At 51.6% G+C, this 16,803-nt stretch overlaps 1 protein-coding gene across 2 annotated transcripts in view; it reads left to right on the top strand.

Moving 5' to 3' along the window:
* Positions 1 to 10,399: 10,399 nt before the first annotated feature.
* Positions 10,400 to 16,803, top strand: part of ACSL6 (acyl-CoA synthetase long chain family member 6) — a gene marked incomplete at its 3' end in the record, with an annotated part of 29,005 nt that continues 22,601 nt past the window's right edge. For both annotated transcript variants that reach the window (XM_082006292.1, XM_082006291.1), the window contains exons 1-6: positions 10,400 to 10,609; positions 11,819 to 11,933; positions 15,092 to 15,156; positions 15,604 to 15,705; positions 15,850 to 15,949; positions 16,532 to 16,710. In XM_082006292.1, coding sequence (XP_081862418.1) covers positions 10,415 to 10,609; positions 11,819 to 11,933; positions 15,092 to 15,156; positions 15,604 to 15,705; positions 15,850 to 15,949; positions 16,532 to 16,710 — 756 coding nt within the window. In that variant the 5' untranslated portion in view covers positions 10,400 to 10,414. The remainder of the gene's footprint in view (positions 10,610 to 11,818; positions 11,934 to 15,091; positions 15,157 to 15,603; positions 15,706 to 15,849; positions 15,950 to 16,531; positions 16,711 to 16,803) is intronic.

The following is a 16,803-nucleotide window of genomic DNA, read 5'->3' as shown; positions in this document are numbered from 1 at the left end:
AGGCAGGGAAGGGTCAGGCTGTGGTTTCCCCAGATGAAACTTTGCAGCCCCTGAGCTGTGTGAGCAGTCCCGACAGAGCTGCAGGGAAACGACCAAAGAGCCAGAAAACCACACAGCTTTGGGGGTTTGCTTTTTCTGCTGGCTGGGTTATGCTTTAGCTTGGAGGAATCGCCTGAGCCCGCTCGGGGCAAGCGCAGCCACGCTGGCACGAGGGAGACGTGATGAGTGTGACAGCGGGTGCAGAAATATCCCAGGTGGGTTTTGCCATCTGAACTTCATCCTTTGCAACCACAGGCTGAGGTTTAAAAAAAGAAAGGTCTAGCCTGGTCAGTGAAACCTTGTGACTGGTTCATCACATGCTGGCGCTGGATAACTTTTTAAGGACATTTCAGCAGCTGGAGGAGCTTTTTTGTCACCGTGCCTTAGGCAATTGATAGACTTCAGAGGCAACGCGGCTCTGAGCTGTTGAGTTTTTCCTTTCTGGTAGGAAACTTAAAATACTCGCACAGGCTTCCTAACGCTTCGTTATCCAGACGAGTGGCAGATTTGGACCAGGATCCCAGTCTCAGCTTTCCTGTATGCATGAGTCGCGGTGCCTTCAGAGTACTGCTGTGCCGATCTGCGCGGGGCTGCGAAAGGTTTTTAGTTTGGCTCACATCTGTGAGCTGTGCCTGAGCGTGGCAAGGAGGTGTGGGACTGGAGGATGAAGCTTTTTGCGGGGGGTTGGCATCAGCGGCTGAATAAGTGGACCCGACACAGAGGGATGAGGCTGAGCGGCAGCGTGGCTGCTGCGTGGCTCCGAGCACGGGGCATTTCCAGCCAGCCGGGTGGTGGATTGTGCTCTCTGAGACATTACAAGTGTATAAAGTAAAATCTCTGCCCAGCCACTGAATTATTTATTGAATAATTTCTCTTGGCGAGGGACTGTTACGCTGTAGATATTTTAGATACTTTAAATACCTCTGTTTATGTGCGATTACTGTGCTCTTTCTGTAAAATCGGACTTTCAGGACATTGAGCTCCTTGTTAGCATTTTTCCCTTTTTTCGTAGCTGCTTGCAAAGACCTTGTGTCTTGCAAATGCGTTTCCTTGCAAATGCATTTCTCGGCAGTGCCGGGCAGGAGGGAGCGGAGGCCAGTGCCGCTCCTCCGGGTTGCTTGGAGATTCCCATCCTTTGTCTGTGCCTTGCCCTTGGTGTTGGGGTGGCGAGGGGGCTGGTGGGCGCGCGGGGCCGCTGGGCTCTGCCACCAGCTCGGTCCCCGGGAGCCACAGCGGAGCGCGGTGCCATCGCGGTCGCGCTGAGGAGGAGCCCGTGCTGTTCACGCGCCAGGTACTGGGTGAGAAGGAGTGTTTTCAGGAGCGCGAGATATCTCTGCAATAAAGCTAGTGGCACGAGTGTTAACCATCAGTCACCCAGAGCAGGGGGAAATTTTGATTTTTTTTTTTTTTAATATATATATTTTTAATATATATGCACACGCACACACAGGCTTATACATCCACAGATGCAGATAAGTAATTGTATGTGTATACATAAGGGTACCCAATCCTTTGCCAGCCTTTCCTCTGAGACAATTTTTCTGCACCCAGAGCGAAACTGCCTGCCTCTTAAAAAAAATCCGGCTCACATCACTGGGCCAAGCTTATACCACAGCCCCAACCGCGTGCTGAACTGGTCCCTTTCATTCGCTCCTGTCCTCTCCCCGCTCCACGCAGTAACCAGAGGTCACGCGAAAGCATTGCCGGCTTCCTCGCCGTGAACTTTATTTGTCTTATTCCTCTCCGGCAGATCAAAGAGGCTTGACCCGGCTGTAAAGCCTTTTTCCACGGCAGATAACTCTGTCGTGCTGACTGGGGAGGGACAGCACTGGGCGGGTGAGTGGGAGGCAGTGCCATGGGGACCGTCCCCGGCGGCCTCGTCGCAGCCCCGTGTCGGCTTCCCACGTCCCCGACACCCAGATCGGGGTGCACTGAGCCCCTGGATGGCTTCGCCGGCACGAAAGCAATTTGAGCTAAAGAGGCTTATGTACCATTGAAACCTCATTCTTTAATAGCCTTGTTGGCAAAAGGCCACTTTAACAGGTCGGATGGGTCTGATTCCCAAAGGAAAGGGAGAAGGACATTTTTCATTAGTAAAAATAAAATTAAAAATTATAAATGGCTTTTATTGCATTTCTTGCTCACTGGGTGCTTCTCCAGTGTCCACTCCTGGTAGAGATGCCACAGCCTCACAGGCGTTGTGTGCGTTTCCTCCCTTGTTCACTGTACATGCAAATAGATGTCCAAGAGCAAACCTGTGTTCTGCATCCATCACCTCTCACGCCTTCTTATGCTGAGTCCAGTATAATTATAAAAAAAATCCCAATTTTCTCTCTCAACTTTTTTTCCCCTTCCCAGTTATGACTCACTGAGTTATAGTGGAACCATAGTCAATGAGGACTAGTGCCTTTGCTTTGATTCTTAAATTAAATATAAAATTATGGTTTGACCCTGAAAAGAATTGTGTCATCCAAGTAAAACATGGTGATTGTGGTTTATGTATTATTGCATTTATAGAACTGTAGAATCACAGAATCTTTGGATTGGAAGGGACCTTTCAAGGCCATCTAGTCCAACCCCCTGCCACGAGCAGGGACAAATTCAACTCGACCAGGGTGCTCAGAGCCCCGTCCAGCCTGGCCTGGGATGTTCCCAGGGATGGGGCATCTCCCACCTCTCTGGGCAGCCTGAGCCAGGGGTTCACCACCCTCAGTGTGAAAAATTTCTTCCTCATATCTAGTGTAAATCTGCCTTCTTTTAGTTTAAAACCATTACCCCTTGTCCTGTCACTGCAGGCCCTGATAAAAAGTCTGTCCCCATCTTTTTTCTAAGCTGCCTTTAAGTCCTGGAAGGCCGCAATATGTCATGCAGAAGCCGTGGGAATTCGCTTCGGTGTGATCTGGCTGAAGGCGAGAGACATTAAATGGGGAACAGGGCTATAGTGAAACATCCCTTTAGAGGAGCAAAAGCAGTTAAAGTATAAGAAAGTTTTAAATAGCATTAGCCTTGGCTTGGCCAATAATCCCAATAATTGCTGAATCCCAAGTAGTTACAGCCGGTTCAGCCTCGCAGAGTACAGAGGGTCCCTGTATCTGCCTCTAAGCGAGCGCCAGACGGGTCGGGGCTGCGGGGTGGCCGGTGCCCGCGCCGCTCGCGGCGGGCCGCGGGCCGAGGGGTGGTGTACGCCGGCGCACTGTTGCGGCGCAGCGTTTCTGCCGCGTTACAGCTGTAGGGCAGGCAGCGGACGGGAGTCCTGCAAAAGAATGTGAGCCAAGTATCGCTTGTCTTCTGCTTCATTTCGGGGCTCTTTACTGGATTTCTGCACATTGATTCTTTCATAGTTGTAGATACTTTTAGTGCACGTATTTTTCCCTTTATGTTTATCACCCCTTTGCTCTCTCCCAAGCAGTTTCTAGGACTTGCAGGTTGTCTGGCCTCCTGTCCCATGGCAGTGCCACTCTGCTGTAAGGTTTTCAGTAGCTATCTATAGTGATCAAGGAGTATATAATGGTATTTCCTCTCTGTGATTAACACTCTTCAAACTGGCTTTGTGCCTGCTAAGTGTGGCATTACTATTTTCATAACACTATAGTGTAAAACTGTTAAAACTGAGAATAAAATTGACCTAATCTCAAACTAGCTGAAAACAGAAAGGTGGCCAAGTGCCCTGAGCTTCCCAAATTTTCTTGTCTTTAATTAAAATAGACAAGAAAAAATCTGCAGGTTCTGAATAAACTGGGTATTGCATTTGTGGCACAACAAAGGCTGGACTTCGTCTTTTGTGGTTGGACATCTCATTAGATCGTTTGTTCTCATAAAATTCTCTGCATCTCTGTCTATGCAAGTGCGAGACCAGTCTGCCGCCGAACGGCCGGTGTCCTTCCCCCTTGGCCGAGCCTGACCGCAACCCAGACAGGCCTTCGGCTGGGAGCTGAAGGTTCATCCAACTCCTCATCTTCTGTGCCCATGCAAGCACAATTTGCGGAGGTGCATGGCAGAGGCTGGCTTGGCATCATCTCTGGATTTAATTACAGCAGTGGTTAGGAATTCATAGCCTGTGGTCTCCCCAGAGCTGCTGCCCTGGCCAAGTTAGTCAGTGGTACCTCAGCTGTGTTTAATGACGGTGGCTTCTCCCAGGCTTGCTGTCCCCCCGTGTGCTTGCGTGAAGCTTGGAAAAAAGGAAAAAAAAGAAAAGAATTGCACTCTGCAGGCACTACACAAAATCCCCAAGTGCCCTCTGCCTGCACGGTGACAGCAGCCTCCGCGCACGTGTTTTCCGAAACACGCTAATCATTGCAGGAGCTTTCGTTTAAATTAGCAAATGGTTTCCAGCGATGCAGCCCAACTAATACCTGCCAGTTTTACGTGCCCTTGTGAAATCTGATGCTCCCTTACCCCCTGTAAATGGAGACTCACGTACTGACATAGTCACAAGACAATTTGAATCCTCATCTCAAAGTCACCCGAACTTTGTGTACAGAGTACCGGGAGCACGTTTTTGTTCCGCAGGGGAAGGTAAAGGAGAGTGGTCCAAACTTTGCTGGGTGCTTCCTTGTGCAAATCTGCTGTCACCAACCCCGTTTCGGGAAAGCAGCTACAAATCTCAGAGTCTGGGGTCTGCGGCGCTGAATGTGAGAAAACACAGCTTTAAGAGTTCAGAAAGCTCACGCTGTTTCACTTGAGTGCAATCCTCTAAATCTGCCTCTCTGGATTGAGATGTTTTAGACCCTGTAAATTCTGTTTGCTCAGTGAAATGAGTGAGCAGCCGGTGCCGTAGCCGGGGACACGGATCCGCGGCGAGTGCCGGCGGATGGGGACATTCCTCTCGCTGCAGCTCGCACGGAGAGAAGCTGTGGGTCTGCAGGCTCTGAGCCGGCGCGTGTCCGCTGGCTGCGTTTTGTAGTTCCCAGCTGCAGATAGACGCTCAGACAGACCGAAAAGCTGCTCATTTGATTTTGGTTTAGTGCTGTAAAGTCAAACATAAATAGTCTTTTTCTGTACTTGACATAGGGATAGCAATTAGATGTTTTGCCCAGGTTCCAACATAAAATGAATCGCCCGCCTCTTCCCTACCCTGCTGTGAATGCGTGGTGGGCTGGAAGATAAAGGCATCTCGAAAGGGGTTCTCCTTCCCAAGCAGGCGCCTGAGCGATGATGTAATGCCAGGAAGGGTGTGCTTGCAGGGCTGCACGGGACGGGTAGAATTTTAATTGCATTATGTGTACACCAGCAGTTTGAGGCTGTTCCCAAACCGATTTGTGTCACTAAAACTCCACGGACTGCACTGGAGTTACAGAATCATTTGAAAAGATCAAAATGACATGGCACAATAGTGCCATTCGTATCTAAAAAAGTAAATAAATGAGCATTGTCCCTGTGATGACGGCCTGTTAACAAAGGCTGGCCGGTGATGCAGAGCCCAGCGTCGCTGCCGGGCTGCAGAAGCCCCCTTCACCCCAGACCCTGGGGGGTTCGGGCGTGCCACCCAGCCGGGGCAGCCCCAGGCTCTCGCCCATGGCCGTTCCCACCCAGCGACTAATCAGCACTTCTTCCTCGCTCAGAACCGCGTGCTTCTGTCCCCCCTCGCATATTTGCGTCTCTTTTCTCTGCCATGGGAATACTTTAGAAATCCAGTGGTAATGTGAAGTCCTGTTTGGAATAAATGGAAATGTCAGTGTTTCCACGCGCACGGCTGCGGCGCTCCGCTCGCTCGCTTGCGCCCGGTGCCGCTTGCTCGCGGGGAGCGCGCAGCGCGGCAGGATGGTGGATTCGCCGCGGGTAACAGAAATGGGGCAAAACCGGTGGAGAAAGGGTGCGGAGGGCGTCCTGCCGCTGCTCCTGAGACCGAGGTGACGGCAGCGGCTGCTCGCGACGCGCTCTGGGGTGCGACGCCGTCTTGTTGATGGGAAACCCAGCCTAACCGTGCTGGCTGTTAAAAATTATTACTGTTTGTTTATTTTCCTGATCGCATGAGAAATATACGCACAGAGAGCGTGTGACCGCGAGGCGCTCGCCCACTCAGCCCGACTCATAGGAGCGGGCTGTGATCCGGGCAGCCCCGAGACGCGTTTCTGCGGGTGAAGGAGAACGAGCCTCCCCTGGGGTAGGAGGGTGCGGGGTGTTTCTCCCCTGTCTGGACGTGCTGCTCCTCCCAAACACACCTGGGCCCCTTTCCTGGCCACCTTCCCGAGGCAGGTTTGCTGCGCCGAGCAGATCAAGTACGGGCTCATCGCGAATCACTTCGGGATGCAAAAATCAAGATTAACTGTTGCGAAAGCCGAGCTGGATGAGCTTTGTAGCGCAAAAATCAAATGTGGTCAGAAATGGGTGTCAGTGACTGAAGTTAGAGGTCTCAGGTTTAATAAGATTCAAAGGTGCTGGGAACTTCCAGTGACCGGGTAAGCTCACTCTTCAGAACTGGATCTTATTCTTAATATATACGTTTAGTCTTCATTGAACTTAGATTATTAAGTGAAAGTGGGAAAACATAAGCAGATGAGTTTGTGAACCTTCTCCTTACCATTTCTACTTGGCTCTCCCAGGGATCCCAGCACACTTGTCCACTGCATTTGCGCAGAAAACTAAATGAATTTCAGCTTCCAAGTGTGTTTTCTGATATTATTTGCCATTACTGACACCTCCATCGCTGTGGCACTCTGAGAAGCTCTGCAGTGTACTTAAAATGAGCCGCTAACAAGTACTTAGTATTTTTATTTAATCACAAAGGATCTAAGAGATTCCTGCGACCATGAAGTCTGCAAGGATTTTAAGTTCACTGTGGAAATGGGCCAGCAGCTTCCCTTGAGCAGGGAAAAGTGAATTTCTGTCTTCCAGTCATTTATTTAATCCAGCTGATGTGGTTATGAATGAGGGATTTGGGCACCTGTTCCAGGGATTTGATCTGCTGCACAACAAAACTTCAGGTCGGTGGGAAATGAGGTCCTAAGTAGGAATTTAGCAGAAAGCAGCAGAATGTGGTACAAGTGGTCAGAAATAATAAATGTGCCACAAGCATTTGGTTGAGATAAATCTTCTGATTTTTCCCCTGGGAGCAGATGGAATGAGTGCAATTTAATTCGTTTCCCTGTAGGTCTTGTGTAACTTTGGCTGCTGCAGCACGTTTTACCTCACTGCAGAGGCAGATGCTCATGGCACTCGATGGTCCACGGTGTCCCTGCCACCACCCCAGTAAGGGGACTATGTTCCATGCAAACCCAAGAAGCACCGTGCCCACCACTTTGCTCAAACCAACCACCTCCCAGCAATTACAAGTGGTTCTTAATTCTGTATTAAAGCACTATATCTTTTCGACAGCTAAGAAGTGCACTTTTCATGTCTATAGAGCAAATTTTTCAAAATCCGAGTAGTGACGTAAATCACGCCCGATACCTGTCAAAGGGACGCAAAGTCAGCAAAGGCGTGAGCACGCGTTCTTCATTATCCATGTTATAACAGAAGTACTTTTATTCCCACGTTGTTCAGGGTCTGTCTTCCAACGCTTGTTCTTTTTATTGCAATCCCGACTCTCACGATCCTTTTGACGATGCTACGAGCTCCAGATGTCCGTGGGTGCCCTGCACCCGGATGGAGGTGCGGAAAGGCCCGGCCCTGGTGCTCCCCAGGCGATACCCGCAGCCGAGCAGGGCAGAAGCACAGGGCTCCAGCCAAGCATCCCCCCATGGCAGCGCTGCCGCTGCTTCGCTGTCCCCACGAGCACCTTCCCAGCTTTCCGCTTTCAGCTTGGCTGCACAGGTGGGTACAAAACACCGCTCACAGGCTGACGTCGAGGGACTCATTCTCAAGATATCAGTGTAAAACCAGCAACCGTGGCAAATTGGGCAGCTGCCTTTGGTGGGACAGGCTGTGTTTCTGGGAGCAGACAGTTTTAAGTGGGACTTGCTGAAACGCTTTTGCACAAATAGCTAATTCATCAGTAAATGAATAGCTCCCTCACTGAGCTCTCCCCCTTTTTGTAGTTTGCTAGTAAAAGTGTGCTTGGCAAGCTGCTTTAGAGAGCCTGATGTGGAGAAATATTGAGGGGGGAAATCAGCACTCTGTCTCAGTTCACCCTAACATCGTTACAGCCGGGTAGTCAATATTTTATCAGACGTGGAGATTTGTGGAAGGATGCTCAAAGCTCGGGAGAAAATTACCCCCTGGGTCGGTATTGCCCCGAAACATCATCTGGATGCTGTTTCATTTGCTGGGATCATTGCAGCCATTCTCGGAGGGGCTGGTTGTGGTCCCCGGGGGTTTGCACAGTCGGGAACCCTTGGGGGAGCAGGGGTGGCCGCGGGACGCTGGGCTGGCCGCGGGGTGCAGCTCCCGGCCCAAGGGGTGCCTGCGCCAGAGCCCACAGGAGGGAGGTGGCCCCAAGCGTGGGCTCTGGGTCGCTGCCACCGCTCCCCGCTGCCCCCCACCACGTTGTAACCCGACAACGGGTGAGGTTAATTGTTTGCTGGGCTTTTTCGCTCGTGCAAACTTAAAAACCTCCTCCAGAGCCTTGTGCGAGGGCTGAGCCCCTGTCTGCAGGCCGGCCTGCGCCGGGCCCCCGGCTCGCTCGGCACAAACATGGGAAAAGGCTACGAGAGGGTAGTCCTGACCTTCAGAGTAACCCAGACGCTGTGTTCAGGAGGAGGAAGGCTGGTTAGTGTTAATGTCAGTGGTGCCATTGTGCGGGAAGTCCTGGCCCCCCATGGGAGCGAAGCCCCTCCATTAATCACTCTGTAGTTCTGCAGGCTGGAGCGGGGCCAGAGGGCGGGCGGAAAGGGGCTGCCTGGGCTCCTGCGGCAGAAAAGCTTTTTCTTTAAGATCTTGACTGCTGGTAAAGTCATAAATAGCACGGTGGGGCTTAACAGGAAACCTTAACTGTTTGGATGCCCTCCCTGTCCCTCGCAGGGCTGGCAGCTTTTGGAAGATTCCCTGGCTGGGAGTTGATATTGGGCCGTTCCTGTAAATAGAAGGTATTTCAAACGCCTCTTCTGCACCCAACACCCAAACACAAGTCCCTGAGGACAGCCTCACCTTGCACCCCGGCAGCAGCCAGCCGGCTGCCCGGCTCCGCTCTCCAGCGGCTGTTTCTGCAAAAGAGAAAAGTTAAGGCACCCTGCAGCGGCTGAGTTTGGAAAGATGCCTGCTCAGCGCTTTCCCAGCGAGCTGCTCTCGCTCCGTGAGGCCGGCACAAGCCAGACCGTGCGGCAGAGAGCCGCCCCCCCTGCGCCCGCAGCAAAGCCGTGCCGGCAGGTATAAAGGGAATGAGCTGGGGATGGCGGAGTGCTACCACCCCGTGTCATAAAACTCGTCCCCTTGCCCGTCTCCTCCGTGCGCAGCACTCTTTAAAGAAAAGGAGGAAAGGTTTTTCTCTTTGCTTTTAGCTTCAGCACTGTCAGAGCTGGCAGCTCGGGGCAGGGGGGTCCCCAGCAGCCCCACTGGGTCCGAGGAGCCAAGGCTCCAGCCCTTCTCTTCCCGTGCCAGAGCTGCACCCTGCGGGACTGCCCGCTGAGGAATGCCCTGGCCATTCTCCCTCCCGGGAGCCACCCGTCTCGCCCGCGGCGCACCCGCAGGCGTCGCGTCCGGCGGGGCTGCAGGGTGGGGACCCTGCGGTGGCATGCTCTCTGCCTGATATCCCGGCGCTCCCTTATCCCCGCTCCGCAGTCGCCTGTTGTTTCTTCCAGGAAACATTTAAGCAATGAAACGAAACTTTCCTTGGCTTGAATCACCTATCATTTGCCCTGATGTAAATCATAAGGAACTCGAAATTGAGAGTGTGAAGCTGGCATAAAGGCAGAAAGTGGTGTTTCAGAGCGTGTCTGCACAGCGTTTTGCACACAGAGGCACGCTGGCTTTGCCCTGCTCCCTGTGAGCCGAGGGCTTGTGGCTGGAGCTGGCGCCGTGCTGCCTGTCCCTGCCGCCATGCTGCCTGTCCCAGCCAGGGGCTGCGGCCACCACGCAGCCCCCATCCTGCTCAGGGAAGGCAGAGCAAGTTCCTGGCAGCCCTGAGGGTACAGTCGTTGCTGGATCCCAGAGCTTGTCACAGCTCTGTCTGCTACAGATAACTGCAGCCGCGTCGCCTGATGTATGTTTGTACGCAGTCGTCCTTTAGGAGCGAGCTCTCTGCTCCGGCTCACCCTTCTGGGGATGTTTCCTCCTTTCTCGTATCTCTTCCGTCGGTGCCGTTCTTCTCAAGTGAAGGTTGTTGCTGGTAGGCAGCCGCGCGGGCCAGCAGAGCAGTGTGTTCGCAATGGCTGACGAGGGAAAGCATGTTCTCCCCTTCCCAAGCCACACAGAGACCCGCGCCGCCCGTGCCCGTCCTGCGATGTGACCTGACCGCATCCTTCTGGCTCTTGCAGAGTTTGCCGTGTCGCTCGCGGAGAAGATGCAGGCTCAGGAAATCCTGCGGAGCCTGCGGCTCCCTGAGTTCGACGACCTCAGCCAGTTTTTCCGCAACCTGCCGGCCACGGCGCTGGTGGGCATCGGTGCCTTCGCGGCCGTCGTCGCTTACTGGTTTGCCAGCCGGCCCAGGCCCGTGAAGCCGCCCTGCGACCTGCGGATGCAGTCGCAGGAAGTGGAGGTGAGGCCAGGGGCACCCCGGCGAGGGAGTGGGTTTCACACCAGATTTGCACGCGTGGAAATGGGCACGGGGGGGTGCCAGGAGGTGCTTTTGTTTGTTTTGAGGGCTGCCCAACCTCGTCCTGAAATCAGTCGTGTAACGCGCTCTGCCACGGATCGCTTTGCTCCTCAGTTCACCTTTTTCTGTCAAATGGAAAACTAGAATACAGCCCATTGATTTACTCTTTTAGATTTTCAGTCGCATTTTGGTCTTAGCTTTGCTTAACCATCCTTGACCGAAAATTGCAGGAGCTGCCATTGCATGGGAGAAACCACCGGAAGGCAACAGCCGATAAGATCAAATCAGCTGGCACTTCTTGTGTGCGCCCATTGCCGAGGCTGCTGCTGCAAACTTTGTAATAATAAGAAAAAGTAGATCTGAATCCATGCCTAGAGGCTGAGGAGTTATTAATTTTCATGCTTGCGAAAGGTTTTAAAGTTTAACGAAGCTGGTCCATTTTAAAGAGTGGAAATATTTAAAAAAATTGTTTCCACTTAAATTAATATCTGAAGGTGCGATGAGAATTTAAAGCCTTTTGTGATGTCTCCTCTAAAACCTTATTGACTTTAATTCCAACAACTTTTTAAAAGGGTGGCAGGCATTTACATTTTCCAGGACAGTTTTCCCCTGTGGTCAGGGCTGTAGTGAGACCTTCTTCTGGCTCACAGCGCAGACCTGGTTCGGTCACTCTCGCCCTGCCTGCCTCCCCTTGCCCACTCCTAAAATACCCCTGCTGAACCCCCGCCCTGGAGTCTGGAGTCTGGCCTCTGCTTTAGTCTGTGCTTCATGTTGGTCTAGACATCCTTGAGAAGGTGCCCGTGGTGCTGGTCCTGGGGACCTGTGGAGCCCAGAGCAGTCACTCCCCCCAGCACGTCCCCATGCCGATACTTGCAGATTTATAATTCCTCCCCAAATCTCCTTGGGAAATATCGACCACCTCCCGTGGTGACAAGCCGGCTCAAGTGCTCCTCTCTGGGCAGGTGGTTCTGCTGGGGCGCTGAGGTGGACATCCCACCTCTCCCAGCCCTTTGGGTGTTGGGGCAGGAGCATGGTGGTGACAGCAGAGAGGCCATGGGGAACTTGCTGCTTTATGGTTTGGGGTTTCCCCATCTCCCACCTGTCAGGCGATGCTGACGGCTGTGTCACATCATGTCACGTCATGTCGCACAGGGCCTGGCCGGGGCGCGCCGGTCGGTGATCGGGGACAGCCCGCAGCTGCTGACGCACTACTACGATGACGCCAGGACCATGTACGAGGTCTTCAGGAGGGGATTCAGCATCTCCGGTGAGAGCACGGTGACGAGGAGGCCTGGGAGCAGAGGTCAGGAGAGGTGGAGGACCAAATGGCGTGGGAGGCTCAAAGGCTTAGGGAAGCTCAGCGAATGTAGAGGTGGAAAGAGTGTGGGAGCCCATAAAAGTGTGGGAGCCCAAAGTGGGTAGAGGCCTATTCGGACTCAAAGGCCAAAGGAGTATGGGAGGCCCAAGAAGAAGGAGTTGGTAAGCCACCGGAGTGTGGGAAGCCATAAAACTGTAGAAGTCAGGAGAGTGAGAGGCTGAAAGAATGGGAGAGGCACTAACAGTGGAGAGGGTGAAAAAGCAGAGGAGGCTCCAAGGGTGCAGGAGGCACAAAGTGTAGAAGCAAAAAGAGTGGGGGAAGCTGAGGGTGATATGATTGCTGAGGACAGGGAAGGCAGATAAGGGAGGCCAAAAAATTGCAGAGGCCCAGAGAACGTAGAGCCTAAGAGAGTGTGGGAGGCCCAAAGACAATAGAGGACTACTAGGTGTGGGAGGCCAAAAAGGTGTGGGAGGACCAAGAAGAGTGGGAGGACCCACCAGTGTTGAGGCCAAGGACTGGGAGGCCTGAGTGTTGGGGCCCGGAAGGTATGGAAGGCCTGACAAGTGTAGAGGTTGAAAAGGTGTAGGAGTCCAAATGAGTGTTGAGGTCCAACAAGTGGGAGGCTGAAAAGGTGTGGGAGGCCAACGAGGTGTAGAGGATGAAAACAGTGTTGAGAGGCCAATGAGGTATAGAGGCAAATAAAAGGAGTGGGAGGCTAATAAAAGGAGTGGGAGGATGATGTGTTGTAGAGGCAAATAAAAGGTGCAGGAGGCTGACAAAAAAGGGTGGGAGGTTGACGAAGCATAGAGGCTAAAAAAGGCATCGGGAGGCCAAAAAGGTGTGGGAGGCTGATGAGTTCTAGAGGCTTATAAAGGTGTGGGAGGCCAATGTGGTGTGGAAGCTGGCGAGTTGTAGTGGACGAAAAAGGTGTGGGAAGGCTAAAAAGGCATAGAGGCTGAAAAATGTCTGGGAGGCCAAAAGTGTGTAGGAGAACAAAAAGGTGTGGAAGCCCAACAAGGTGTAGAAGCTGAAGAGGTGTAGAGGTCAAAGAGCTGTGGAGGCCAAACAATTGTGGGAGGCCAAAAAGGTGTGGGAGGCCCATTGAGAGTTTAAAGGCCCAGGGAGTGTAGAGTCTCCAAACTTGCAGGAGGATCAAGGACTGTAGAGGCCCAGAGAGTATGAGGCTGAAAAAGTATGAGAGGTCAAAAGAGTGTATGAGGCCAATATATTGTGGGAGGATGAAAAGGGGTGGGAGGCCCATTGAGGGTGTGGAAGGGTGAAAACGTGTGGGTGGCCAAAGAAGTGAAAAGGCCCAAAAGGTATGGGAATCCACAAAAGTGTGGAAGGTCAAATGAGTTTAGCGGCCCAAAGAGTGGGGGTGCCAAAAAGGTGTGGGAGGGAGAAAGTGATTGAGAGGACCACAGAGTAGGAGGCCCAGCAAGTGGACATCTCAGAGAAGGGGGTCCAAAGAGTGGAGGCCAACAGAGTGGAAAAAAGTGAAGGGAGACCCAGACATGGAGGCCCAAACAGAGTGGGAGGCCCAGAGAGTGGGAGGCCTGAGGGGCAGAGGCCAGGAGAGTGGGAGATCCAAAGAGCGGGAGGTCCAAGGAGTGGAGGCCAAGGAAGGAGGAGGCCCAGTGAGGCGCAGAGTGGGTGCTGCAGCCTGTGCTGCCTGTGTTGGTGCAGGTGCCACATTTGGAGCGTGGGGGTTATAATTAGGGTTATTATTTGCAACATGCATTATTTTGCCCTTAATGCCATCGAGTTTTACTGTGCATGATCTTTTTGCCACCACTGGCAGACAGCTTAACATCCTGAATTCTGCAGCATCAGCAGAGCTCACCATACATTATTCATTTCCAGAACATTTATGAATACATTAAACAGGGCTGATCCAAACATAGAACTGTGGAACCCAGCAGAGCTCTTCCTCCACTGCAGATGCTGATACTTATTTCTGCTTGTTGCTGCCTTTTCATCAGTAACTCATCCAGCTTACCTTTTATTCCACAACAGGGCAGGGTGAGGCACTCTGCCAAGAGCTCTTAGGAAAGCTGAGTGTGGTGTATCAGTTGATCACCCTTGCCCTGTGATTGATGGCACCGTCAGCGAGCTCCCTCACACTTGTGAGACACCATTTCCCGCTCCAAAGGAAGCAAAGGCTTCCGCCAGGGGAGGTTTAGGTGGGATATTAGGAAAAATTTCTTTACTGAGAGAGTGGTCAGACATTGGAACAGGCTGCCCAGGGAGGTGGTGGGGTCACCATCACTGGAAACGTTCAGAAAACATGTAGACGTGGCAGTTGGGGACACGGTTTAGTGGGCATGGTGGTGTTGGGTTGACGATTGGACTTGATGATCTTAGAGGTCTTCTCCAACTTTAATGATTCTATTTTATGATTCTAAAAAGCCATGATGACTCTTCCCTGCTATATGATAACTATTTCTGTGTCCACTGCTTATGACGTCCCACCTCGTTGAACACACCAATTTCATTGTCTGCTTATTATTTTTGGTACCACCAAAAGCCTCAGTGGAATTGCAAATATTCCACCCTGCAGGACAGAGGTAAATAAATAAGTCTGTAGGTGTATGGAGGGATGGATCTTGTGCAGATAAGCACACTTAGCAAATTGATTAAACTTCTCAAATATTCCTCCTGTCATGTGGTGCTGTGTATTGTCTTACCCTCCTCCAGAGTAGGCTGTGCTAAAAATAGCAGTTTCACTCTGAAGTGTTTAAATCAAAAGGCAGCAAAAGCGGTGGGAGCTGGTGTTTGGGATGAAAACCCTCACCAGCCACCAATGCTCACACTGCCTTCAGAGAAGTGTCTTTTAATGGGGCTTTTTGGGGGCTGTCCCCTCTGCAGCTCAGGGAGAACTGAAGCGACTGTTTGGGAGATCCCAGCAGCAGGTCTCCCTTAGCTGCACTCGTGTGTTTGATTTGATAGGCCTTGCTTTGAGCTCTGCCCCAGGAGCAAGAGCCGACCCCGATAACAAGAGTTTACTCTTTGAGAGCTCTGCTGCATCCCCCCAGCGTGGTACCGGGCAGGACGTTAACTCCTGGCACTGCCCCCGTAACTCCGTCATCTCTGCTTGTGTCTTCCAGAAAATGGCCCCTGCCTGGGGTTCAGGAAGCCCAAGCAGCCGTACCAGTGGCTGTCCTACAAGGAGGTGAGCTGGAAACGACACCCCCGCAGAGTCCTCTCCCCCCGTGCTCCCTCCCTGCCCGGCAGGAAAAGGGGGCCTTAAGGCGCCCGTCGGTAACACGCACACGCTAGACTGGGAGGTTGCTAACGTGCTGTGCGAGGGCTCTCGGTTTGCGTGGCCGGGCACATCCTGGCGTTGTACAGGCATGTCGGCTTCCGGGGATGGGCTCAATGCCGTTAGCCTGCTCTTGACAGTGGCACTGACACGATCCAAAGCCGTGAGCCGTTGCCAACCAGAGGTCAGCTGCTGGTCAACTACTAATGGTTCATGATAACATAAAAAATTGGGCTTTTAGATAGCAAATAAAATAATTTGAGAACCTCCCTGTATAAGCTATGCCTTCAGTTAGTTTGGTATTGCTTGTATTTCCTTTTTTATGTTTTGTTTTTTTTTTTTTTCTCCCAATTCCAGGTGGCTGAAAGAGCAGAAGCTCTGGGTTCAGGGCTTCTTCAGCAGGGCTGCAAGCCATCCACAAAGCAGTTCATTGGGGTCTTTGCTCAAAACCGTCCAGAGGTGAGATTTTAAGTTCGACTTGATGCTTTATTGATAATGTTCCTAACTTGTGAGCTTGCTTTGTACTTGAAACTTGTTCTCAAGTGTGTTAAATCTGCTTCCACCACCCCCGTCTCACCTTCATGCTTTGATGTCCTCCTGCAGTGGATCATTTCTGAGCTTGCTTGCTACACCTACTCCATGGTGGTGGTTCCCCTCTATGACACCTTAGGTCCTGGAGCCATTCGTTACATCATCAACACAGGTATAAACAAAATTGATGTAGTCTTTTGATTTTGATTTTGAATTGATGTAATCTCAGAAACCAGTTTTGTTGCTCAGAATGGTTCATTTTCTTCTGCTTTCCAAAAGACATGTGGAGTGTCTTGAAATGTCATTGAGTGTCTTGAAGTCACCTTAGAGATGTTTCTTTGGAGCGGTTTGTCCCCATGTTGGGTCAGGGCTGCCTCTGCTGCATTTCCCATATGCCCAGTCGTGCATAGCCATGGAGGGGGTTGCTCTGGCTGCGGGAATTACTCCCGGGCCACCCACTCCTGTGCTGCTTCGTATTTTGCCTCTTAGATTTTTTAGCCCACGTAGTGAGCAATTTTAGTATTTTGAACTGATTCCCAGAATAATTGTAGATGTCAGCTACAGCTTTGGTATTGGTTTAAGTCAGCTAAGATTGCAGTAATTTTCTAAGAGAAATCTATGCTATATTCTAGAATTTCTGATGTTAGCCTGAAGTGAATATCAGAACTGATGCAATGTTGGCTATGAACCAGCAGCCAGTCTTGCATTAAAAAAGATTTACTGTAAACAACTCATTTGGCTGTTTTCCTTCCAGCTGACATTTCCACAGTCATTTGTGACAAACCTGAAAAAGCCAGAATACTCCTTGACCATGTGGAGAAGAGAGAAACACCAGGTCTGATCAACATCATCCTGATGGACCCGTTCGAGAAGGAGCTGAGGGAGAGAGGGAGTCGCTGTGGGGTTCGCATCCAGACCATGCAGGAGGTGGAGGTAAGTTTGTTCTCCCTCTTTTTTTACTGTATTTTGTAGTTCCTGTAAAAAGACAGTAAAATATACAGGGTCTCTGAACTGCGTGGCAGGTTC

The sequence above is a fragment of the Phaethon aethereus genome, assembly GCF_964289735.1.
Source record: "Phaethon aethereus genome assembly, chromosome: 14".
In the NCBI taxonomy this organism is placed as follows: domain Eukaryota; kingdom Metazoa; phylum Chordata; class Aves; order Phaethontiformes; family Phaethontidae; genus Phaethon; species Phaethon aethereus.
Note: the sequence above shows the minus strand (reverse complement) of the source record. Positions and strands in the feature narration are given on the sequence as shown.